General features: G+C 40.3%; 1 protein-coding gene across 1 annotated transcript; it reads left to right on the top strand.

The window, feature by feature from the left end:
• On the top strand, positions 1–21,488 carry LOC119851624 (interleukin-1 receptor-like 2). The gene is given in 11 exon segments (XM_043514420.1): positions 1–774; positions 2,995–3,157; positions 8,081–8,146; positions 11,997–12,067; positions 12,302–12,354; positions 15,185–15,321; positions 15,982–16,123; positions 18,233–18,399; positions 20,784–20,855; positions 20,858–21,070; positions 21,073–21,488. Coding segments are annotated over 11 exon segments (1,431 nt in total). The 5' UTR covers positions 1–540; the 3' UTR covers positions 21,186–21,488.
• Positions 21,489–27,057: the final 5,569 nt, after the last annotated feature.

The following is a 27,057-nucleotide window of genomic DNA, read 5'->3' as shown; positions in this document are numbered from 1 at the left end:
AGTCGAAAGAAAGGGCTTTGTCGGGTGGATGGGTGCAGGGTTAAATCGATTTAATGCTGCTAAATTTGACCTCAACTCCTAGTGTAGACCAGGGCTTGAAAGGGGAATTGGCAGTGTACCAGATTTGGAGGAGTGCAACGGTGAGCTTTACGCCATGTGTGTGTACATGCTGATCTGCATTTTGTGCAGTTTAGTTGTTCCTCAGGATCTGTCTCTTAATTTGTTCATAGATACAGGTAACATTTTATGCAATGTCGTACCTGACCACGTTGTCTTCTCTTCTCTTCTTTTTATTTTTTTTTTTTTTGGTAATCATATGGGCTTTATGGATTATGGAATGAATGAAGGAATTGATGTTAGGGAAAGTACCACTGGCAGGGGGAGTGGGGTAGGAAATCCTTGTTAAGGACCCTCTGACAGTCAATGTGCTAGACAGCAATGGATTTGTTTGAACTATGTTCCCAACTTTCCAGCCTGATATTAAAGCTTCATTAGAACTGGCCAAAGAGAAAGGGCAGTAGTTATGAAAAGGATATAAATATGAAAAATATTAGAACTGTAATTCACCTGCTTTATTTTCATTACAGGAATTTAACAAGCTGCAACAAAATATATTTCAATGTAATCGTTTTCAAAAATACTGCTGGTTTGTGTTTTAATGGGGATTTTCTCTATGTTCAAGAGATACCAGCATCATCAAATGAAAAGATTGGGTGTCCTCATCTAGACTATTTCAGAGATGAGAAAAATACTTTACCCATTCACTGGTATAGGGTATAAGACCATGTGGGGTCTGTCCCCTATTTCATTTTCAGCCACTGTTTTGTGTTTTAACTGATGTTTAGAATTGTTAATGGAGGGTGGGGAGAAAGAATAGATCATATGACTTTTTTTTCTGTGACACGGGATGTACATGTGAGGAGACTTGTGTGTCATGGTGAAATTACTATAATAAAGTGTAGATAAGCGTGTCTATTTTAGCTGCCCACATGACACGCAAGGGGCCTATTGTTCTGAAGGTGATTTCATCTTCCCCTTCCCTCATATTGAACAAAAAAGGGGACCTTAACAAAAATATCCAACATATATACGTAGTTACACAGTAATGTGATTGTGTTCTTGAAGAGGCTGGCCTGATGTGTAGCCAGACTTCAGTGTGAGTTGAGGATGCTGAGCCCATTGCAGCACTGAGTCCTGTCTTGATAGACCCCTGTGGCTGTGCGGAGCTCACTGCAGAATCAGACCTTAAATGAGTACCTGCTGTGCACAAATGACTTAAATTCTACCTATAGTGTATTAGGAGGAAAATAGAAAAAAAAACCCTCAGTGATGTTTTAGTTTCAAGTGAGGCTGTCAAGCAATTAAAAAAGTTAATTGCGATTAATCGCACTGTTAATCAAAGAATAACATTTAGTTAAATATTTTTGGATGTTTTCTACATTTTCAAATATATTGATTTTAATTACACAGAATACAAAGTGTACAGTGCTCACTTTATATTTTTATTAGAAATATTTCCACTGTAAAAACCAAAAGAAATAGTATTTTTCAATTCACCTAATACAAGTACTGTATTGTAATCTCTTTATCATGAAAGTTGAACTTACAAATGTAGATTTTTTTTGTTGCACAACTGCACTCAAAAACAAAACAAATGTAAAACGTCAAAGCCTACACGTCCACTCAGTCCTACTTCTTGTTCAGCCAATCGCGAAGACAAATAAGTTTGTTTACACTTACAGGAGATAATGCTGTCCTCTTCTTAATTACAATGTTACCAGAAAGTGAGAACAGGCATTTCTTTGCATGGCACTTTTGTAGCTGGCATTGCAAGATATTTACGTGCCAGATGTGCTAAAGAGTCATAGTCCCTTCATGCTTCAACCACCATTCCAGGGGACATGCATCCACGCTGATGACGGGTTCTTCTTGATAACAATCCAAAGCAGTGTGGACCAACGTATGTTCATTTTCATTATCTGAGTCAGATGCCACCAGCAGAAGGTTGATTTTTTCTTTTTTGGTGATTTGGGTTCTGTAGTTTCCGCATTGGAGTGTTGCTTTTTTAAAACTTCTGAAAGCACTTCCGATTCTTAAACCTTGGGTCGAGTGCTGTAGCTATCTTTAGAAATATCACATTGGTACCTTCATTGCATTTTGTCAAATCTGCAGTGAAAGTGTTCTTAAAATGAACAACATGTTCTGGGTCATCATCCGAGACTGCTATAACGTGAAATATATGCAGAATGCACGTAAAACAGAGCAGGAGACCTACAATTCTCCCCACAAGGAGTTCAGTCACAAATTTAATTAACACATTATTTTTTTTAATGAGCGTCATCAGCATAGAAGCAGTCCTTTCGAATGGTGGCTGAAACATGAAGGGGCATGTTTAGAGTAGCTGGCACGTAAATACCTTGCAATGCTGGCTACAAAAGTGCCATGCAAATAAATGTCTGTTCTCACTTTCTGGTAACATTGTAACCAAAAATGTGTGCATTTGTGTAACAAAAAAAAAATCTACATTTGTAAGTTCAACTTTCATGACAAAGAGAATGCACTATGTACTTGTATGAGGTGAACTGAAAAATACTATTTCTTTTGTTTATAATTTTTACAATGCAAATATTTGTAATAAAAATAATATACACTTTGATTTCAATTACAACACAGAATACAATATATATGAAAATGTAGAGAAACATTCAAAATATTTAATACATTTTAATTGGTAGTCTATTGTTTAACAGTGCAATTAAAACTGAAATTAATTGTGATTAATTTTTTTAATTTTGATTACTTTTTTTGAGTTAATTGCATGAGTTAACTGTGATTAATCAACAACCCTAGTTTCAACATAAAATTCATATTGAACCTAACTGGTGAAATTACCTTGCCCCATTCCATGGGAAGGAATATTTGAATTTGATATTTTTTGAGTACTGTATTCTTATTCTCTCAGTGATTTAACAGAGCTCTTTCCATTGTGTTTAGGAATGTAATCTGATTGACAATGATTGATTTCTAAATTGGAATGATGATCTCATAATAATTAGTGTGAATGTAAATGATTCAGGAAATTACATATGCAAAATGACATATAATTATATGGGAAAAGAATATAATATTTCACGAAACATTTATGTAACTGTTATAGATAAGTCTTGCTTTTATTCTTCAGTGCATTTGTAGAGTTCAATGTTACTTTTTTTTGCAAATCCAGAAGTTTCGGTCAATTCATCGGTTAGTGTGGATTCAAAGGAATACCAAATTTAACCACTAAGATATTATTTGTTAGTAATTCTTTTATAACTTTAAATTTAAGGGAGAGCTAGAAGACTGAAAAACACTACTAATATTATTTTTGTTTGTTTGTATTACAGTAAAATAAATAGAGACTCCAGTCAGGATTTGGGGTACAATTGTGCGAGGAGCTGTACAAACACACAGGAAAACACAGGCCTTGTCTGGATTAGTTTACAATATAAGGGTCTGTTCTAAACTGGAGATGGATGTCCTGGTGTAACAGCACTGGTACTATATATTGAAGCAAACTCCAGGGGCAATGCACTTCCCTGGTGTAAAATGAGGCTTGCACTAGTGTGATTTACCATGATTTGAAACTGGGAGCATTTGTATTGGTGCCACAGCACTAATGCAAACCCCCCTAGCACAAGCTGTTTTACACTGGTAAAGTGCATCTACACTAGGGACTTGCATCAGTGCAGCTGCACCAGTACAAATACTCTCAACATAGACAGGTCCTGATTTTAAGATAGGGTGTGACAGCTGGGTTTAAGAAACAGCTGAAGGAAGGAAAATTGCAACAGCGATAAGATCTGGTGGTCTAGCTAGTGCTCAATTTGATTGGCTAAATAATCCCCAGCTGAGGAGAGGAAAAGACTCTAAAGCCACCTTCCCACTCCCTTGATTCTGGGGATGAAAAAGCCCCTGTCCTAGGTGACCACTCCACCATGTACTCTGGCCCCACCTTTCCCTTTCCCAGGTGCTGCCCACACAGAGTAAGGTGGGAGTGCAAGGTGCAGAGTTAGTTTTGCCAGTTTTATGCCAAGGCAATTTCTAACTGCTCTTTAAGAGCAGATTTTGGGCTGCCTTTGCCCTCAGAACAGCACAAATGACCAAGACAGCAGCTGAAGATCTGGCCGGATAAGTTAGATTCATTTTTCTGTATGATCCCCTTTTCCTACTTTGCTGATTTGTGTTTTTATTTCTCACCTTCTTAAAATTAAATACATCTTTATTCTTGTTCTTAAAACCTATTTTTGTAGCCATTACCTTTTCCAATTCTTAAAGTACTGTATTCACTGTACTTGACAGTTTTTCTAATAGTATTTAAACTGCTGCTTTCTCCAGTGTTTTCATGAGGTTGTTTTTAATAATCACCACCTTTGTTTATTTACCCCTACATTTTTAAAGCTACTGCCTTTACTTATTTTATATATTAATTTAAATAAAAAACCACAGTCAAAGTAACTCATCCCATTACTTGGCTACTTCTTGTTCACTGCCCCTGCCAGTCACTGCTGTTTTCTAGTCAATAAAGTGTCTTTTAGGAGCACAGAATAGCCACAGCCAATAAAAGCAGTAGGCACTGAAAGTCACTGATTGCTGCTTGAAACCTGAATGTCCTAGGGAAGTAGAGGAACATGGTAAGGAGCAGGGATCTTGGAGGGACTGTGCTGTGGATCAGGATGAAGGGGGAAGTGTATAGGGGCAGTTGGGGCATAGGGAGGGATGGGGGTGCTAAAGGGACATCGGAAGAGGAGTGCAGCTCAGTGTGTGGCTGGGGAGGGGGTGAAAGTTGGTTGGGAGAAGATGAGCATGAGAGATACTAGGTCTCTGAAGAGGGAATAATATATGTCAGCCAATAGCTATCCATGTGAATAACTCAGTGTTGATGCATGTTAAAAATACACCTAGAAAGTTCCACACACAACACTTAATTTTTTAAGTTAAGGTTACCAGATTGTGCATCCCATCAACTCAAACTGCAAAAAAACAAAGAAATAAGCAGGTAGGACATTCAACCCCATATGCTCCAGTCATCAGTTGCCCTTCTGAACCTCAGCTACCTCTCTCCACCCTCACTCTGACCAATCAATGTGCATCCTTAATTCCAACCATAAATATAATGCGCCATCACATGCAGATCTCAGTTTTATAATTTCTATATAAAAATGACTGCCAGATTTAGAACAGTCATTAACACAGATCACCAACTCACATAACTCTTCCTAAACATTATAGAAAACTAATCTCACAGCCACCTTTGGCAATTTGATTCTCTCCTTTACTTCCTTACACATCTCATTGCAAAGCCACACCAGAGCTACATGGAATGTAACATCTGAAAGCCACAGACAGTAACTCTGTATCATCAAACATCTGAACTTACAGGGATGAAGTTGAGGCTGCACATTTGTTCGAGGTGGAGATACGTGGCGTGTGAAAGGGAGGCTGAGAAGGGGAACTTATGAGTGGAATGTGAATTGGTGTTTAAATGACTTAATAGCTTATTTCCTCTGTTTTTTTTTAATGGTCGGAGTTGGTGAGAGATGCAGTCTAGCAACCTTAACTTGCTGTATTTGATGTTTTTTTTTCTTCAAATCCCCAGCTCATGGAGTTATGAGTATGTGAGAATCTCTGCTGTCTTTTTGTACAAAAGTATGTTTCTAACACTCATGAATGCAGAGAAGAACATGAAGATGCGACCCTAATGCATCCTGAAGGTCGCCAAACCAGAAGGCAAATAAAAAGAACTCAAAATTTCTTTTTTTTTAAAAAAAATACCATTTTTAAGCCAATCTCTGTTATTTTGGTGTATTGTTTTTAAACACTTGGGTTGACAATTTGGTAAGACTGAGTTTACTTAATCCTTTGTGTGTGTGGTGGTGGGGGAAATATGTATAATAATATCATTTGTAAAATATTCTGGGATCCTTCAGGGCACAAAAAGACATGTAGCTACATGTGAAATAGTGAAGAGGCACATAATATATATCTGCAGAGGGACATAATATATGTCAACTGATAGCTTTCCATGTGAATAGAGTCCACTTATTAGCAGCCCCTCTGTTTTCAGCAAAAAGTTGCTGTTATTAGACAGTTGCCAGTAAGTGGAAGGAGGTTTGCAGGGCTGCAGCCAGGGATGGAAGCGCTGGTACATTCTGATCCTGGGCCCCAGAATAGGCCGCAGGTAGGGCAGCAGTGGGGAAGAGGGCTGCTGCCTGGTTGCTGGGGCTTTCCGTAGGAAGCGAGGGCACTAGGAGCCTGAACAGTACCTCTCTGTGAGCTTTCCAGGCTGCATCCTGCCCTGGCACTGGGGGGCCCAGGATCAGCACATCCCAGCATCCCCATGATCAGCCCTGGCTGCAGGCAGGTTTGCAGGACTGCAGCCAGGGAAGGAAGCACTGGGGCATGCTGAGCCTGGTCCCGGTCCCCTTGTTGCAGGACAAAACACAGCCTGGGGAACGCAGGGAGAGGTGCCATGCAGTGCTTTATGCCATGCCCAGTGCTTCCTTCCCTATCTGCAGCCCTAGCGGGAAGCTCTTGGACATGCTGAGCACTAGCTGCAGACAGGTTTGTGAGGCTTCCACTCACAAAGACAGGATAGTGGGTCATTGGATGGACTGTTGGTCTGATCCAGTGTGGCCATTCTTATATTCTTCGGCAGCCTGGAAGGAGGCGCTGGGACAGATCGAGCACCAGCCACTGGTAGGTTGAGGGGCTGTAGCTGGGGAAGACACATGCCAGTCCTTCCTACCCTGGCTGCAAACCTTCCTGCAGCTGCAGCTTTCCACAAAACTGTTTTCATTAGCTGACGTGCCTGTTGCCAGTATACAGACCAATTAACAAAATGTTTCTGCTAACCAAAAGTGATTGTTCTCCAGGTTGTTACTAAGCAGTGTCTACTGTACTGTTGTTCAGACCTGGAGCACTATAGCCATAATTGTAATGCTAAAGTGAATTATAATTAACTAATGCTTTGTGGAGCCACTGTGGTCCAGGAGCTGTAGTGCTGGCTTGGGTCTTCAGAGACCTGGGTTCTAATCATGGGGCTGCTTGGCTTGGGACCAGTTGCTTCACTTCTGTTCCTCTCTCTGCCCTATGCCTGTCTTGTCTGTTTAGATCATAAAGTCTTTAGAGGAAAGGACTGTCTTCTACTATGTGCTGTACAATGTCTGACATGCTGGGGCCTGTGGGAATAAGAAATGTGATGGAGTGGCATAGTTTAAAGGTTTTATTAGTATATGTTTGGGCTGACCCTGTCATCCATCGCAAATTAAGCACAACTGTTTGACAAGAAAACTGTTCTGATTTTTCTACAAAACTAATATTTTTAAGGTTTCAGAGTAGCAGCCGTGTTAGTCTGTATTCGCAAAAAGAAAAGGAGTACTTGTGGCACCTTAGAGACTAACAAATTTATTAGAGCATAAGCTTTCGTGAGCTACAGCTCATTCGATGAAGTGAGCTGTAGCTCACGAAAGCTTATGCTCTAATAAATTTGTTAGTCTCTAAGGTGCCACAAGTACTCCTTTTCTTTTTGCGAATATTTTTAAGGTATTTGCAAGTATTTCTGGTATTTAACTTGATCTATTTAATCTTTTTTGGGGGGCTGGGAGGGGGGCGGGTCTGGATTAAGTAGAGAACTGTTATCCTGGACACTACAAATAAGGATGGAGCAGGGAGAGTGAAGGGTGGTTGATATTTTGGGATACTGTAACTGTTAATGTGTTTTACCTCTTCCCCTGCTTTTCTCGGTCCGTTTGTTGTTTTATGGAAGTTCTTTAGAAAGAAAAGAACAAGCAAATGCAAAATAAACATATAAAAACATACTTTTTGAAAAAGTTTGAGGTTCTTTTCATTGCAAAGGAACAGTAAGGGCTACAGACAAAAGTTTTGTGTTCTTGTTTTGCAGTTCATCTATAAACCACTCCTGCTTGTTAGTGGTATTTCTAAACTAGTGCTGTACTAAATGTCCTTGCTGTTACTTTTGATTATTTCTGATAAAATTTTGTATTTATGCATGTGCTTGAGGTTTTTTTTTTTTAATTTTTAGAGACCCCACTGAAGAAGAAAACTGAAATTCTTTATCCAAGAAACAATACAATTGAAGTGGAACTTGGTAAGAAATGAGCTCATAGCACATTATAAAAATTGAGTGTTCTGTCTCATTGTTAATCCATAACCCCTTTATTATGGTCCTCAGACTTCTTGAGTCTGGGAAACCTTTCCTGTATTTTCCCAAAATTCATTGAACCTCCATTTATATATATATATTTTTTAAGGGGGTAGAGGGGTGGTTCCTCATCTATCTCCTGTCAGTCGTCTTGGGATTGCTAAAAAGGCTGAGGCTCTGGCTGGGCTTCTTACATGGCTGAAGTAGCAGCTGCAAAGTGGGCTACTTGATATCTTTTGACCATCCTACATAAATATTGAGTAACTTGCAGTGGAAGAGGGTAAAGGGGAGGTTCAGAAAAGGGCAATGAGAAAAATGAGGGATGTGGAAAAATTCTTAATGAAGCAAGATTAAATAGATTTTGATTGTTTTCCTTAGAAAGGAGATGAACAAGAGGGGACATGATAGATGTCCTCCCTACAAGCAAACAAAACCTCACCCTGCTCCAAGCAGAGTTTTGATTCCAAAAAAGGGAAAAGTGCCAGAGACTGCATGGTCTGCTTGGGACTGTCCTACTGCTATTGATTTCGTGTAGAAGATGTTCAGATGCCGTGTTGATGGGCAGCAATATAAAACCCAAAGACAGATAAAAGTATATACAATAATAAATTATATCGAAGGTAGTAGCTTCTGCCCTTCTCGTCTCCTAACACAATGAGAAGTCTTTTGATTAAAGTAAAAAGGTGGCAGATGCGAAACTAAGTGCTTTTGGCACAACATGTCATTAGATTGTAGAACTTGCTGTCACAGGAGGTTTTTGAGCCCCGAATTTAGCAAGGTTCAAAAACTGTTTTGGATGTTGATGGAGAGAGCCACACTTTTTACAGTTAATGATATGATTAAGAAGAATAGCCACACTTTTTTACAGTTAATTATATGATTTATTTTGGACAGGATATTAAACCCCATGCTTCAGGGCTTCCATGTCTAACTATTAGAGATCAGGATGAGACCTAATGTGGAGGGCAGCTTATTTCACATCTTCCTACCACAGGGTTCTTATACTTTCCTCTGAAGCATCTGGCACTAACTTCTGTCAGAGGTAGAGTACTGTACTAGATGGACCTCAGATCTGATCCAATGTGGCAATTCCTATGTTCTTAAATACTTTCTAATGAATTGGGGTGGAGGGGATCTATGTCCCTTCCCCAAATGCCAGGGGCTCCCACCGTGATTCAGTGTTTCATGTTTCACCTTCCTAGGCTTGCCTTTAAAAGGGATTTGAAAAGGGGGTTGGGGAGAAAGGATAAGTGATTTTTTCCTGCTTTGAGGAGTCTAAACAAATCCTGGTAATATATTTTCAAATTTAAAAATAAAAACCCACTAGAAGCTGGGACTGGACTTGATAATTGCCCAGCTCTGTTCTCTCCCTCTGAAGCATCTGTTGCTGGCCACTTTTGGAAGACAGGATACTGGGTTAGAGGGACCATAGGTCTGATCCATTATGGCCATTCTTATGTTCTTAACCAAACCTGCATTTTTGTACCTTTTTAGACTGTCCAGTCGTGTCTTTCCTGTCTGTGTGTGTGTGTGTGCGCGCGCGCGGGGGGGGGGGGGGGGAGGGGAATAGGAAAGAATGGAATGGGATTTGGAATGGGATTCGCTTGCAGACTGAGATGTGCATTGTGATATTTTTTCAGCCCTTAAGTGAAGAGCTGGGGAATGTCGAAGCTTTAACAGATTTTTTTCCTATTAGATCTTCAGATCTTTATAGGATGTTTTACTTAAATAGATGTTAACAAAAGCAAACATAACAGAGTTTTAAACAGCCTGGATAAATGCCACTCCTTTCAGGCCCTGATCCTACAAACACTTATTTACATGGGTAACTTCACACATGTGTTTACTGGATTGGGCCTTAATCAAATTTCCCTTGCTTGTATCTGGAATATCATAATTCTACCAGTTTCCCAATTGTTCGTAGAGTCAGGGAAAATAAAGCAGGCAAGACTTGAATTTCTAATGCTTTAAAAAAAAGGGAAAAAAACCCTTAAACAAACCCTCACTTCATGTCACCTTTGTCTGTTGAAAAGAAACAACAAAGGCACAAATCTATGTGTTTTCCTTTGTGGGTCACCTTTAATCCTATAAATGGAAAAAAATGAAATGCTTATCACAAATAAAATCCAAGCAAAAATTGTATAATTAACAAAAAAAATTTCACTGCTTTTGTTATTTCATGTCCTGTATGCTGTTTGGCTTATGAATTCTTTAGGGCAAGACCCTTTAATCCTGAGGCAGTTGTGCGCCACTGTACATGCACAGAATTCATGTTCCGTGCAGAGTTTTTTCCCCGCAGTAAATACATTCTGCCCAAGAAGTGCTGCAGTTCTGCCTTTTGCCCACAAGAGGCCATTGTGGCACCAGAACAGCTGGCTGACTGGCATTAACAGCTAGTAGTCAGCTGTGTTCATTACAGCAGCCTGCTGATGGAGCCAGAGTAGAGCATATGGGGTTGCTGGGAGGGTCATGGACTGGAGTCCAGAAGGGCTAATGGGGAGCACAGGCTGGGACTTGGGTTCAGGAACTAGTGGGCTGACAGCATTGAGCCAGGGGCTGAATGGGAAGGGGTTCCCACAACATATGATGATGGAGGATAGGAGGGCTATATGGGGATGGGGGTAGATGTGCCTTACTGAATGGGAGAGACTTGGGATCAGCCAGGGTCTGCATGGGAGAGGCTCCCAAACTCCCTAAGAATCCCCCCCCCAAAGAAACTGTTCCATACTTTTCCCACCCACACCCAACAACCCTCCGAGTTCAATTCAAAGCTCCTTCCTGCTCCCTCAGCTCCTCTGTTACCCTTGACTCCCCCAAGTCTTTGCACTGCTTCTATGGGGTGCAGAAATACAGTTCTGTGTTGTAGTTTAAATGAATTACTCAAAGTCCTGTATTCATGTGCCTATTAAGGAATCTATTTGCCAAAAAAAAAATTTCCTGAATCTTTTTTTTTTTTTTTCAATCTTTATTGTTACAGACATACTTGCTGACAGGTATTTTGAAATAAATTACCAAAAATAATTGAAACTAGTGTGTTGTGTTATTTTGACAAATAAAATATGCAGAATTGTGTAGAATTTTAAAATATCATGTACAGAATTTTTAGGTGCAGAATTCCCCCAGGAGTAGCTGTTGTCTTTATACTTGTGTGAAAAAGCATTTAGTTCACTTTTGGTGCTATACCATCCATAATAAAAAGTGGTTCTGGAATTCTGCTTTCAACAAATATGATGTTTTGTCTTCTACAATAAGAGTCTGTCCAGCACACTTCAAGAAAATTTTTGCAAGATAAAGAGCAACTGATTTTGTCCTAGCGATCTGCTGATCTGGATCAAATGTAAAAAATGACAAGGGTTGTGATATATTTAAACCTCTCCTAATTGTTGTGGATGGAAGAGTTTTGTATTCATTCTTTTATGAATTTTCTGCTATGACCTTTTCAAGCTTCGCACTGAAGCCATAAACCTGAGAGAACATTATTTCATCCATAGATGTGTCAAATTTAAGAGGCAATTATGGTTGTTTTGTTCAGAATATAATTAACATATTTATTCTCTAAAGGGATTAATTTATTGGGCTCTTTATTATTTGCTAGGTTAGCTCTTGTAAAACAGCTGATGGTCTGACAAGGGATCTTCATAATTCTGCAAATTCCCTCCTTTGTTCTGTCAGATTACTCTTTAGATATTTACTGGTGTTGGTTGCTAATGTTTCCCATGCTCCTTTATATGAGTGGATCTCATGACTTTGCAGAGTAAACAATATCTCATGGCCATTTTCTAACGCTATTTTTCAGGGTCCAGTGTTATCGTGGACTGTAACATATCAAGTTTTAAAGATAATTCAATTGGTGTATCCTGGAGAGTCAATAATACTTTACAGGTTTCAGAGTAGCAGCCGTGTTAGTCTGTATTCGCAAAAAGAAAAGGAGTACTTGTGGCACCTTAGAGACTAACAAATTTATTAGAGCATAAGCTTTCGTGAGCTACAGCTCACTTCATCGGAATGCATCCGATGAAGTGAGCTGTAGCTCACGAAAGCTTATGGTCTAATAAATTTGTTAGTCTCTAAGGTGCCACAAGTACTCCTTTTCTTTTTGCGAATAATACTTTAGTCATTTTTTTGTTCATGGGGAGAGTCCAAGAGGGAAATCAGTAAGTATACTTGCATATAAAAATTGTATATCAGTTGATCACTGACTGCAATGTATGACAATAACCTTAGTGTTTGTAATGCCTCTCTTTGCTTCCCAGGAGGGATCCTAATTCTGTGTTTCTTAGAGACCAATTTGGACAACTAGTATCCTACTAAACTTTCAATAGAGTCTAGGAGAAAAAAATAACATGGATACTTCGGAACATATTGCTTTACAAAAAAATCTGTTCACTGGGCAAGGCACCACTCAGGGGCTATAACCCCCAAGCATCACCAGTCTGCATTGATTCCCCCCTGCCCCCAAGAAAAATATTCCTGAAAATTAAGTGTATGAGCTACTGAAGCAAATCTGTTCAACAGCTGCATATGGAAACCTCATGTGCTTTTTAGTAAATAGAATACTAGCAGTTTTGCCAACCCTGAGAGGTCAAAAATCGTGAGTTAGGTCCTCCAAAATAGCAAAATTGTCTCAAAAAATCATGAGATTTATAAAAATAGATTTGGGGTTCTATTTGCCTTTTGGTTTTTGGGGTGCACTTGGGTCAGATTTTTAAGCTTTTCTCCAAGTATGAGGGCTAGAAATGTTTTCTTTTTAAATGAAGACTGAGATTCTCAAAAAATTATTCAGTTACGTGAGCTGAGGCTTTCAGAAAAATGCCAAATATCATGAGACTTTGTAGTAAAATCATAGAAATTATAGGGTAGGGAAGGGACCTTGAGAGGTCATCTAGTGTAGTGCCCCATGCTGATGGAGGACCTAGATCAGTGGTGGGCAACCTGCAGGCCACACGAGGCCCATCAGGGTAATCCGCTGGTGGGCTGCCAGACAGTTTGCTTACATTTGCGTAGCCACCTGCAGCTCCCAGTTGCTGTGGTTTGCTGTTCCTGGCCAATAGGAGGTGCGGATGGCCGTGCAAATGTAAACAATCTATCTGGCGGCCTGCCAGCGGGATTACCCTGACAGGCCGCATGCGGCCCGCAGGTTGCCCACCACTGATCTAGGTCCTCCATCAGCATGGGGCGCTAAACTAGATGACCATCCCTGACAGGTGTTTGTCTAACCTGTTATTAACATCCTCCAGTGATGGGGATTCCACAACCTCCCTTGGTAATCTATTCCAGTACTTACCTAATATACAAATAGAAGGTTTTCCTACTATCTAACTTCAATCTCCTTTGCTGAAGATTAAGCCGTTTACTACTTACCATAGCTTCAGTGGTCAAGGGGTACAATTGATCAGTATCCCTTTTGTTACAGCCCTGACTGTGTTTTGAAGACTGCTACCAGGTCCCACCTCAGTCTTACTTTCTCAAGACTAAAGATATCCAGGTGTTTTTTTAACCTTTCTTCATCGGCCATGTTTTCTAAATCTTTTATTGTTTTTTGTGGGCTTTCTTCAAATTGTCCACATCTTTCTCGAAGTTTGGCTCCCAAAACTGGATACAGTATTCCAGCTGAGGCCTCTCCAGTGCCAAGTAGTGTGGAAAAATTCGCTCCTGTCACTTGCATACAACACTCATGTTGATGCACCCCGGCATATTAGCCTTTTTTGCAACTGCATCACATTGTTGGCTCATACTCAATTATGTCTACCGCTTTCCCCTTATCCACTTTGTCAGTATCCTTGTCAAAGAAGGACATTAGGTTGGTTTGGTGTGGTTTGTTCTTGACAAATCCAAGTTGGCTATTACTTATCACTGTATTATCCTCTATATGCTGTGATGGGGCAAGGCCAGATGGCTATGGAAGAGTAGTGGGAGATAGATATATTGGCTCCAAGCTAAACTAATCCCTTGTACCAGGATAAGTGAAATGGCAGCTGCTCCAGGTCAATTAAGACACCTGGGGTCAATTGAGAACTTTCCAGAAGGAAGGGAGAAGGCTAGGTTGATTGGGACACCTGAATCCAATCAGGGGCTGGCTGAAACTAGTTAAAAGCCTCCCAGTTAGTCAGATGGGTGTGCATGTCAGGAGCTGTTAGAAGAAGTTGCGCGGTTGGAGAGGCTGAGTAGTACACACCATATCAGGCACAAGGAAGGAGGCCCTGAGGTAAGGGTCAAATGGAGCATGAGGAAGTGAGGGCTGCTGTGGGGGAAGTAGCCCAGGGAATTGTACATGTCATGTTCCTAAAAGGTCAGCTACCATAGCTGATACTATTAGGGTCCCTGGGCTGGAGCCCGGAGTAGAGGGTGGGCCCGGGCTCCCCCCCACACCTTTGCCCCCCTGATTAATCGCTGAGACTGGGAGACAACAGAGACTGTGCAAGGAAGGATAACTTCTCCTCACCTCCCTTGCTGGCTTATGATGAAAATGGCTCAGTAGACTGTGACCCTTGTCTCTAGAGAAAGAAGGGTTACATGGAGGGTCACAGTGAGCCTCTGAGGCTAGCAAAATCCGCCAGGAAACGCGGGACCCACGGAGGCAAGGACAGAGCTTTGTCTCAATGCTTACAAATTGATTGTTTGAAATATGAGAGTTGGCAGCACTGTCATAGAATTGCCTCATGTCTTTCTCACTGGGCAATGATAGCATGAATAAGATTCTTACATGTATGTTAATCTAGTCTATTTTGATTGAGAGCTCCTGGTGCTATCTCCCTATGTATCTACACATGAGGCCATGCTCTTGACTGGAGCTGCGAGGTACATCTATAATTCAAATAATTTATAATCGTAGGCTCCAGATATCCATCTGTTTTGAAAAGATTCAGGCACATTTCAGACATGTCTGAAGATAAAATATAACCATTGTCCTGTTTTGTTTTCAGATGAAGAAACCTGCCTAATGCAGCTTTTATTATTTTAATTATTCACTACCTTTTTGGATAGAGAAGATTCTTTTCCCGATGGGTACTTATTCTCTACAGTGACACTCAGCATCACAGAAGTGAAGCAGGAGGATTATGGACGTCAGTTTGTGTGTCATGCCGGTGAAGTTGCAGCCTACATTGCATTAAGACAGTCAGGTCAGGCCTTCAGTCTTAATAATGTTCTGAACTGCTCTCGTAGTCAGGACTTAATTTAAAAAAGAGATGAGGGGAACACTTTGAAAAAGGACAGACAAAGGGTGTGTGAAAATTTGGGATAATGGCAGGAAAGAGGCTATAAAATCATTGTAAATCCTGGAGTAGCTTAATTAATGTCAAAGGAGTTACTATAGATTTACTGATAGGATTATTCACCAAAACATCAGCGGTAAGGCAGATGGAGTAGAATACATAAGGAAAAGCGAATTCTGAATTTGCACCAGACATCTGGTTCTGAGAGTGATGCTTCTCCAGCCAGAGAACCAAGCGTTTTCTGTTCCCATATGTCCAGTCAAGACAGCATAAATTTCAAGTGTTGAATACCTTCAATGAACTGCTTACAAACAAGCTGAAGACCTAGAATTATTTGTCATCAATTATTTGGAATAATGAATACATTCAAGAAAATCACAATCAGTTTGCAGAAAAAGAGGAGAGAGATGTCAGATTTTTGTTAATGAATTATTCACAGTTATAACTGTTTTTAGGCAGCTTAAAAGGGCTCTAATTTCAGAATTCTACACAAGTTTGTTTGGATGTTCCTAACTTGACCAGTGCTGCCATTTCAATATATTACATATTTTTCCTTTGCTGATGTAGTTCAAAGTTTTCAAGGATACTTGATTGGAGGACTCCTTGCACCAGTGTTTGTAATAGTTGTCGCCATGTTAATCTACAAGTATTTCAAGGTTGACATTGTGCTCTAGTATCGAAAATCATGTCGTCCTTTTCTGAGTAAAGAAGGTAGGTGTGTATAGCCATGTAGCTAATGTACATGGCATACAATCCCAGGATTCATTAAGAATTCTTAAGCAAATAAGAAGCTACATTTATTTTGTGTAGCCTTTTTAAGGGGGAACAGATACAGGAAATGTCCCTGAATGAGCAAGCTTGTTTGGAATTTCCATCTCTGTGTTGTGTTGTTGTGTTTGCAATATGGATGACGAAAAGATTGAGTACCAGATTTTTAAAAGGGCTTCTACTCAGTGTCCTTTTTTGCAGACACAATCTTCTCCAAAGTATTTTACACACAGTCAGTTATGAGTGAAAATCCTCTCTTTTAGATGCTGAAGTACTTCAGTATGGCCATCTTAGGCATGGGCTACACTGCGGAAGAAGGGGTTCGAACTAAGATACACAACTTCAGCTACGCTATTCACCTAGCTGAAGTCGAAGTATCTTAGTTCGACTTACCTGGCCGTCCTCATGATGGCGAGTCGACCGCGGTGGCTCCCCCATCGACTTCACTGACTCCTCCTGCCAAGGTGGTGTACAGGCATTGATTCGGGGATTGATTTATCGTGTCTAGACGAGACGTGATAAATCGATCCCCGAAGACGTACCCTTAGTGGTGTTATTTTTATTTGTATTGTGGTAGTACCGAGAAGCCCAGAGACCTCTTGTGCTAGGCTCTGTACAAACATATAGCACAATGATGATCATCTCTGCACTGAATAGTTTACAGTTTAAGACTCCATAGATGACAGGTGGATATGATAAACCGTGAAGGGGAACACAAGGTACCAATGGAATGATACTGGTTAGCATGGTAAGCAGTGGTCACAGAACACCGCGATTCTAATCATTGTCCAGTGTAAGTATCATAACAGAGATGGAGGGGTTTGTAGGAGGGCAATGCAGTACTTTTGTAGATATTGATATGACACTCTTATGAGGCATAGGGACAGGATGGGAGAAAGTGTGCTTGTTGGAAAACATTATAATTTTAACTGTAAGATGTGAGACTACGATTCACTGAAGGTGAAAAAAAATATGGGTGCAGTCTTTGAAAGTGCAAAATGTGCTCCAGCAAAAAAGGAAGTCTGCTATTTTAAAATCTGGGCTTAAATTCACTTTGAACAGAGGGTGTGAAATGCTTTATATCTGTAAGCTACCAAAGGTTGGCTTGTGTAGGTAGTAAAGCAGATACGTAAATCTGCTAGAAACATAAACCTGAAAAAAGGTTTATCTCCTCTTTGCTTTGCAGGGAAACTATTTCTAACTGAGAGACATGCATACTACAGAATACTTATACCTGCAGAGCAGGTCTTGTAATGAAAGGCTGATGTCACCAAGAGCTACTGCTGCAGCTGACAAGTGACAATGTGATAAGGTAGTTTATTGCTCAGTGTTAAAACAGAAATCTGGGTAGTTCTCAAACTTTCCAGATGACTGTACCACTTTCAGGGGTCTGATTTGTCTTGCATACCCCACGTTTTACCTCAATTAAAAACTCTGGCTTCGGCTTCAGCATCGCATGGTAGGGCTTGAGCTTCGGCTTTTTGCCCTGGGCCCCAGTGCGTCTAACGCTGGCTTGGGAGACCCCATTGAAATGAACTCCCAGTTTGAGGATCGCTGATATAGTATATAGAGCAGTATAAACAAGTCCTTGTCTGTATGAAATTTTATTTTGTACTGACTTAGCTAGTGCTTTTTTATGTAGCCTGAAGTTAAACTAGGCAAATATCTAGATGAGTTGATGTACCCCCTGGAAGACCTCTGAGTACTCTGAGGGATACGCATACCCCTGGTTGAGAACCACTGTGCTAAGGCAGCAGTGATGAACTTCTAGCCAGCCCTGCAACTCTTCGTATTTTTCATTCTAGATAGGTAGTAAAACAGTAAATTTGGGCAATTTTTAAATTTGCCTGAATAATTAAATGTGATTAATTTTGGTGGTATTTTTGCAGCATTTTAGCAAAGATTACTTTATTATTAACCTGTGGTTATTGTATGTTCTATTCAAACAATTAACTCATGCAATAAAGTTTAAAATAGAAAAGGTGGGAAAATATTCTTATTCCTTTAAAATAATTTTTGTCTTACAAATCTCACTGCTTCTATCTTGTTCGGTTTCAGATGGGAGGATCTATGATGCATATGTATTGTATCCAAAAAGCACAGTAGATTGCATCTACCCACCAGATAACTTTGTGCTAACGCTGTTTCCTGAGGTCTTAGAGAGACAGTGTGGATGTAATCTGTTTATACTTGGAAGAGATGATTTACCAGGAAAAGGTAAAATGAAAAATCATTGTATTCTCTCATTGCCTTTAAAGTAGAACTGGGTGAGTTTTTTCATCATTCTCTTTAAATACTAGAGCAGGGTAAGAAAGTTTTATGTGACCCATGGTCCCATGGGTCACATTATGACACAGAGGCAGGAGATTAAGGCAATAATTTTTATAATAGTAATTTCGGAAATATGGATGCTCTGAAATACTTTAAATTGGAACTAGGTTGGAATGGAACTACTAGTGGGAGGAGAGGTGGCCACTTGGCGACAAAACCCAATGTGTCTCCAAGATGAACTTAGTAGAGAGAGGTCAAGGGAAGAGAATAGCTTGCCTAAAAGTTTTGGTTACTACACCTAGAAAGGTTTCAGAGTAGCAGCCGTGTTAGTCTGTATTCACAAAAAGAAAAGGAGTACTTGTGGCACCTTAGAGACTAACAAATTTATTAGAGCATAAGCTTTCGTGAGCTACAGCTCACTTCATCGGATGCATTTGGTGGAAAAAACAGAGGAGAGATTTATATACACACACACAGAGAACATGAAACAATGGGTTTATCATACACACTGTAAGGAGAGTGATCACTTAAGATAAGCCATCACCAACAGCAGGGGGGGGAAGGAGGAAAACCTTTCATGGTGACAAGCAGGTACGCTAATTCCAGCAGTTAACAAGAATATCAGAGGAACAGTGGGGGGGGTTCAGGGTTCCTCTCCCAAGAAAAATTCATGTAATACTTCACACCCAATCCTCTCTTAATTCCTGCTTCAGGTCAAGTATTGGCAGCATTCCCCATAGTCCCTGAATTCTCAATGCTTCAAAAAGGGCTGGTTCTAGCATGGTGTCCTACATGTGACTGACCAAAAGCATTGGTCCTGGCAGGATATACTCTCCTCTTCTATCTGATTCTTGTATTGGTTTCTTATTTTTGTTATCCCATCTCTGGTTTTCTCTCTCTCTTCAATGTTTTTGTCCTGTTGTCCCTCCTTTGCAGTCTTCCCCTGATTCCTCATTTCCTTTCATTTCAAATTGATTTTCCCTTCTCTCTCTTTATTTCCTCTTCCCTCATCTCATGTTTCCCTTTCATTTTTTCATTTCCTCCATGGATCCTTCAGTTGCACCATTTTGTTGTAGGGGGAACTTAATTGCTTAACTTAGTCTTTGGAATCACAGTCCTTCATTCAGCTCTGCCATCTACAACCTCTCACCCTCCTCCTATCTGAGTACTGCATGTCAGTCACCCACAGTGAATACCCATAGAGACCAGCACTTGAAGAGAGAAAGTTACTTACCTTTTAGTAACTGGAAATTCTTCAAGATGTGTAGTCCTATCTGTATTTCTCTACCTGCCCTCCTTCTCCTCTGCTTTGGATCTTCTGTGATTTGCGGTAGAGAAGCAGGGCCGTCCCTAGCTATTCTGGGATCCTATGCAGCCCCCCCATGGGGAGGAGACTGTGATTGTGGGGCCCCAGTCCTCCGCGTGAGGGAGGGGGACCTGGCACCAGGCCTCTGCGGGGGGGGGCAAGGCTGGCTTGGGGGGCAGGCGGGAACTGCCCCCCAGTACTCACCGGCAGCACGGCTGGTCCAGGGTCGCTGCACTTCGCCGCTGGTGAGTGCAGGCCCAGCCCTGCTGCAAGAGTCCTTAGAGGAGTGGGGGTGGAGCGGGAAGGCGGAGCAGGGGTGGGGCCATGGGGAAAGAGGTGGAGCAGGGCTGGAGCAGCACGCAACTGTACAGGGCACCAGGAAATTTGGTGCCCCAAATTTCCTGGTGCCCTAGACGCAGCCGCGTACTTTGAGTATGGGTAAGGATAGCCCTGTGGAGAAGGAACTGGAGAGGCAGTTGGTCCACCCCGACCTTATCTCCTCGGTCAGTGGCACAAGGTGAGCCAGGGCACATGTGCGGACCAACGGACACTGCTTTCAAAAGTTCTCCAGCTCTGGATGCATGCAAAATGTGCGTATTCACAGTAGAATACAGATAGGGGCCACACATCTTAAAGAACCTTCAGTTACTATAAGGTAAGTAATTTTGCATGGATTAAAAAACAAAAAAAAAATCAGCTGTATCATTAAAGTATGGCCTAGAGTGCACATCTAAAAATGTTACCAGCGTAGCTATGTTGGTAAGGTGTATGGTTTTCTTGCCACCAAAACCTCTCTAATGTTGACACAATTATATGTGTATAAAAGTATAAAAAAAATAGCTTATTTTGCTTCTCTACTGGAATATGCTATGCTGGCATAGACTCTTTATAACTGTGTGTATATTAGAGGGGTTTTGCCACTTTAATTATGCTGACATAAGAAAAAGTAATATCTATTTTTAATAGGGGGAAAGAGGTTCTTTTGTATGACCTAAAAGTTAATCATTCTGTGTGTCTTTTACAGCTGTGATCAATGTTGTTGATGAAACCATTAAACAAAGCAGAAGGCTTATAATTGTATTAGTACCAGAATCATCAAGTGCAGTTTATTAGAGGATATCTTCGAACAACAACTGGCTGTGTACAATGCTCTTGTCCAAGATGGAATTAAAGTTATTCTGATTGAGCTAGATAAAATAAAGAACTATACGAACATGCCAGAATCAATCAAATATATTAAGCAAAAGCATGGGGCCATCAGATGGAAAGGGGACTTCACAGAGAACTCTTATTCAGCAAATACAAAATTTTGGAAAATGTCAGGTACCAAATGCCATCCAGATGTCCAACTTCTTCAGAACTACACTTGCTGCCAGCAACCTTGAACACCTTTCAACCACAGAAAGATGAGGCATATGTCACTTAATGGCGCTGGGCAGCTCCATTTCGAGTGCTGTTTTGATGTATTTTATTAGAATGCTGTTTGTGTACATGGTAAATGGATGATTTCACTTGCAATCCTGAAAGGCTTTATTCACAGGTTAGAGAAAGCTAATTAATTATCATTCCACTGTGCAGAGCTAACCAGCAGGACACAGTAGTATTCCTTCAATGTTATATTAATGACAATATTAGAATGACGACATCAGAAAAGAAGCCCCAAACACAGCAGAGAAATAAGCTTTTGAAAGGACACTTTTCAGACCCTTTTGAACAGTGTGTTTCTAGGGGGAAAAAAAAAGAATTAAAGCAGATTAAGTATAATGAACATTCAAGTATCTTTTATGTTAACTGGGTCCAGATTTGTATTCTGAGTTTTGTTAGTGATGTATTACGTCTTTATCCTAGGTGATACAATTGCAGTAGTTAGAAGTGTAGTTCATTAATCTGTTCTTTTTCGCTAACTTATTCAGTCCACCCAGGTTAGACCCTCTTCACCCTGCCACCAAGCACGGTCAGACATTGCCATGCATATTGTGACAAAGCTCTGTCCTTGCCTCCGTGGGTCCCGCGTTTCCTGGCGGATTTCGCTAGCCTCAGAGGCTCACTGTGACCCTCCATGTAACCCTTCTTTCTCTAGAGACAATGGTCACAGTCTACTGAGCCATTTTCATCATAAGCCAGCAAGGGAGGTGAGGAGAAGTTATCCTTCCTTGCACAGTCTCTGTTGTCTCCCAGTCTCCGCAATTAATCAGGGGGGCAAAGGTGGGGGGGAGCCCGGGCCCACCCTCTACTCCGGGCTCCAGCCCAGGGACCCTAATAGTATCAGCTATGGTAGCTGACCTTTTAGGAACATGACATGTACAATTCCCTGGGCTACTTCCCCACAGCAGCCCTCACTTCCTCATGCTCCATTGGACCCTTACCTCAGGGCCTCCTTCCTTGTGCCTGATATGGTGTGTACTACTCAGCCTCTCCAACCGCGCACTTCTTCTAACAGCTCTGACATGCACACCATCTGACTAACTGGGAGGCTTTTAACTAGTTTCAGCCAGCCCCTGATTGGATTCAGGTGTCCCAATCAACCTAGCCTTCTCCCTGCCTTCTGGAAAGTTCTTAATTGACCCCAGGTGTCTTAATTGACCTGGAGCAGCTGCCATTTCACTTAACCTGGTTTAAGTTTAAGTTTAAGTTTCACTTAACCATGGTTTAACCTGGTACCAGGGATTTGTTTAGCCTGGAGCTAATATATCTATCTCCCACTACTTTTCTATAGCCATCTGGCCTTGCCCCATCACAATATCTTGCAAAAGGTCATTTTAACTCTGAATTGTAGATCTTCAAGTCCCAACAAATACGTTTTAGATGAATATGAACAGTTTGAAAGATGGAGGCAGTTCAGCTGAAAGATGCCACGGTGATTAGTTTTTAAGCATAATGTTACTGACCATATTTTAAATGATCTGGAAGAGGGGCAAAGGATTAAACAGCTGAAAAATGTTAATTACTTCAGTGATAATACTAATTTGGGGTACGAGGCAAGCACCAAGGAGAACAAAGTAAACATATGAAGGCTGGAAATCCATGCGTAAAATGATACAACCTAATGCAATGAGATTCACTAGAAGCATTACAAAATGTACTGTACCGAACAGTCAGTGACCTGGCAGAAAGAGAGACTAGGTGATAGAATAAGTCTCTTCCATCTCCCAACGTCTAAGAATTAATGAGAAGTGATAGCAGTGTGTTTTAATATTGGTCAGGTATAAATATTAAGTTAATGGGGCAAGTGTGGGTTTTGTTTTGTTTTTTTGTTTTTAAAAAAATATATGCCATAGTTGCAGCTGATCTTTAATACATTTTACACAATACGTAGTACTGTTTTGAGTCAATTTTTGAAGCAAACTGCAGAGATTTGATGGTATAATTTCCTCTTGCATAAATTATAAAGACTGCTAAAGCCTATTACAGTTTTGTGGAAAATATAATCCTTTTGAAGCAACTGTGTATTGTTAACCATAGAGACTGATGTTGAACAGAACTACCCCACAGAGGCTGCTGGCTAGGAGGGGTGGCAAGTTTTAGAAATGATACCTTTTTGAGAAAAGGGGCAGGATTTTCATTGACCTTTCCTGGCACAGTGGAGGATTTAATGTTTGCAGGTTGTAATAGAGTTGTCTGTGTATAGTTATCTAAGTGTTCTACTACACTGCTAAGAAATTAGTCTGCACTGGAGAGGATCACAAGAGCTTGGATATGTTTAGATACAGGTATGTACAACAACATCTAGTCAATGTATCAGCTTTCACTGATTACAGGTGGAAGGAAATTGTATTTTGTAAATGATAGGAAAAAAATCATGTTCTTGAAATGAAGAGTAGAGTTGCAAAGTGCACATTGGTCATGTGAGAAATGACAACCTGTAGGGCGGGCCAGAGAAAACTGGTAAAATTTGGGAGATCAAATATTGAATATCTAAATTTATGGATACTCTACTGACCTGTGGATCTACCGGGTTGTCTTCTAAATTAACCAGAAAGGTTATTTCACTCTGAAACTAATGCTTAGGCCCCATGATTACAATGGGACTACTTGCAAAAACAATTAAGCATGTGTGTAAGTGTTTGCTTGCCTAGAGGCCTGTGACAAGGAGAAAAGAGTACTTGTGGCACCTTGGAGACTAACAAATTTATTTGAGCATAAGCTTTCGTGAGCTACAGCTCACTTCATCTGATGCATTCAGTGCATCCGATGCTCACTTCATCGGATGCACTGAATGCATCAGATGAAGTGAGCTGTAGCTCACGAAAGCTTATGCTCAATAAATTTGTTAGTCTCTAAGGTGCCACAAGTACTCCTTTTCTTTTTGCAAATACAGACTAACATGGCTGATACTCTGAAACCTGTGACAAGGAGGACTCTCAATGCAGATAGAGTTGGCTATGTAAAAGAGGAGCTCTGACTCTTGACATTAAATCTGTAATTGGTTTGAAATTAACAAATCCAACTCCTAGAAGTATTGAATCTACATATATGAATCTCACAGAAGAAACTGCATTGATTGCAGGATCAATTCTTTTGTAATACTGCTTAATAAAGTAACTTGCTCAGGGTCTGATAAGTATGTTTATATTCTAGATATTCTAGAAAGTACAGCAATACATTTTTGTAATTGGCTATGATCAAAGGTGGGGTTAGGGGAAATATGAACTTTGTGTGCTCTCAGGTTCAGCAACAAAAGGAAGGAATTGTATCACTGAGTCAAAGAACTGTGCTTATAAATGTTCAGTATCTATATTTTACATATAGTAATTGTATTTGTATCAGTCAATGAAAGCAATCTCTTTCTCTCTCTAACATACATATTTTAAGATAATAAGAAAACGTAATAAAACCTCCAGACTATTGTTTGAATAGAATGGGAAAGAAATATTTTCCATCTTAGCATTGCTACAATTGGTATGTTTATTTGAGGTTTTCCTCCGAGTCTCAGGGTACTGACCTCTGCTTGAGGTAGAATAGCAGTGCAACCAAATCATCAGCCTGGTCTAGTATTACAAGTTATGTTTCTGTGTTTTAGTCACTTTGTTTAGGTAACCATTTGGTTTCAACAGTGCAAAATATTTTTACTCAGTAGAACTCTAAGAATGTGATCAAAAGTACATGCTTGTTTTTTCTTACTTGCATTTACTTGTTTTCATTAGAAATGTGCTAAAATAATAGTGTGTGTTTAGTGCATCATACACAGGTACGTAATGGAATAATTTTACAAGGTAAAGTTGTCTTTTTGAAACTTTGTATCTCTGACTAATTGTGGCCCTGAATCCTGTGATGAAATGCATACAGTTGGACTCAGACTTTACTTGGGCTCTGCATGTCATAAAGGCTTGCTTGCAGGGATAGTATTGCAGGATTGAGGCCTATTTGTTCCTCTCTTGTATTTATTTAGACCCATGTAGCCTAGAAATATGATTAGTCTAACAACTAAGAGGTATCTGTAATATGGTGTTCCAGAAGTCTTAATTTGTTTCCAGACACATGAAGATTTGAGTTCAATACTGACATTACATTAAAAGTAAGAGAGTACAGATTTTCTTTATTCACGTTTTGATTGTAGGGGGAGGAAGTGGGGGGAGTTGGTGTGTGTGTGTGTTCACTTTGAGGCCAGCGTGGAGAAGTTTGATTTTAATATAGAACACTTCATTCTACTTACTGAACTTAGTTAATCATATATCTAGTGGACTGCGAGACTTGGACTCCTGACTTCTAATTTGGCACTGCCCTGCTTTGAGACATAGCCATAGACAAGCTATTCTGGGTGAAAATCCTGGACCTGTTGAAATCAATGGAGTTTTGCCCTTGACTTAAATGGGGTCAGGATTTCACCCTCTGTGTTCCCCCAACGTAAAGTGGTAACCATGCCTAACTTACCTTAGAGGGGTGTTGAGAGTTAAATATACAGAGATTTAAAGATATATAAGTGCAATACAAGTGCTTAGTAGTAGTATCATTACTAGTAAACTCTTTTCTTGTTTTCAACTAAACCTTTACTTTTAAGGTGAGAGATTCAGCCCTATTATTGTTAAAAATAGATAGTTCTTATCTAGCTTGTTGTCCTTCTTTAAAATGAAACATTTGATATTGAAACCAAGACACTACTGAGCTTTGTTAATATTTATCTTCACCATCTCCTCTTTTTTTGGTACTTTTGGACTGTCTTACAAACACTTTTTCTGCAAGCAAATAAGGCCTAAAAAGGAAAACACATTTCTGTACCCAGATTTACACATGAATGTACATTTAACAAATGTAGGCTTTTTTAAAAAAGGAATATGCCACAAGTAAAAATTCCAGTTACCTAGGGGAAAAAGATATAAACGTCTGGAGTGAGGTCAGAGGGGGGCCAGGAAATGAATGATGACATTCTACTATAAGAACTGTTGTAGCACTGTATATTTACCACAGCACCATCACTTGCAAGTGGTGCCTCTGCATTTTCAGAGTGTTTTGGCCGGCTACAGGGTAGCCTTCTATTGCTGAGGCATTATCTCATTTTCTTTCCTTCCTTACACTCCTTTTTATACTGCAATAATGAAGTGGGTGTATTGGTAGGAGGGTGGTGTGTTTCTGTAAGAGAACTATCATTTAAAAATAGAAGTAGAATAAAGAATCAGAGTGAAGAGGTCAGAGGCAACTTGGGACACGAAGGTGAAGCTCACTGCTTTTATGCAAGTATTTAGAACCAGCTTAGGAAGCTTTGCGACTATATATATTCCTTGACACTTTGATTTTTGATTACTACTTAACTACAAGGAGAAGTCTATCTTTACAACTAATAGGGCCCATGCATCTACCTGTTTTTGGAGAATAATGTACAGGTTCTTCCCCACTTATACTCTTTATTTCTAATGTGTTATTTAAAAGTTGAACCTATGTAGGAAATAAAGCTTTCTGACCACCCTATACAGGGAAAAGTCATTCTGTTTGATCCTGCAGTTGGCAGTGCAGCATTACCAACAACCACAGATGATCTCTCCCACTCAGCATAAGGCTTGGAGAAACCGTGCTTTCAGACATGGTTGGTGGTTCTAGAAGACAACTAAAAAATCCCAGGTTCTTCAAGTGCTTGCTCATGTCGATTCCATACTAGGTGTGCACACACCTCATGTACAGTTGCCAGAGATTTTTTTTCCCTTAGCAATGTCCGTCAGGACAGCCCTAGCACCCCCTGGAGTCCTGCGCCTATGCGCCAGTAAAAGGGGCGCTACCAGCCCACAACCTCTCAGTTCCTTCCTACCACCGCCTGTGACAGTTGCTGGAACGGCTTCTTGCTATTGAAAGGCTTTCTTACCCTGATG

The sequence above is a fragment of the Dermochelys coriacea genome, chromosome 1 (assembly GCF_009764565.3).
Source record: "Dermochelys coriacea isolate rDerCor1 chromosome 1, rDerCor1.pri.v4, whole genome shotgun sequence".
In the NCBI taxonomy this organism is placed as follows: Eukaryota; Metazoa; Chordata; order Testudines; family Dermochelyidae; genus Dermochelys; species Dermochelys coriacea.
The sequence above is the reverse complement of the archived record's forward strand: the minus strand, read 5'-3'. Positions and strand labels throughout refer to the sequence as shown.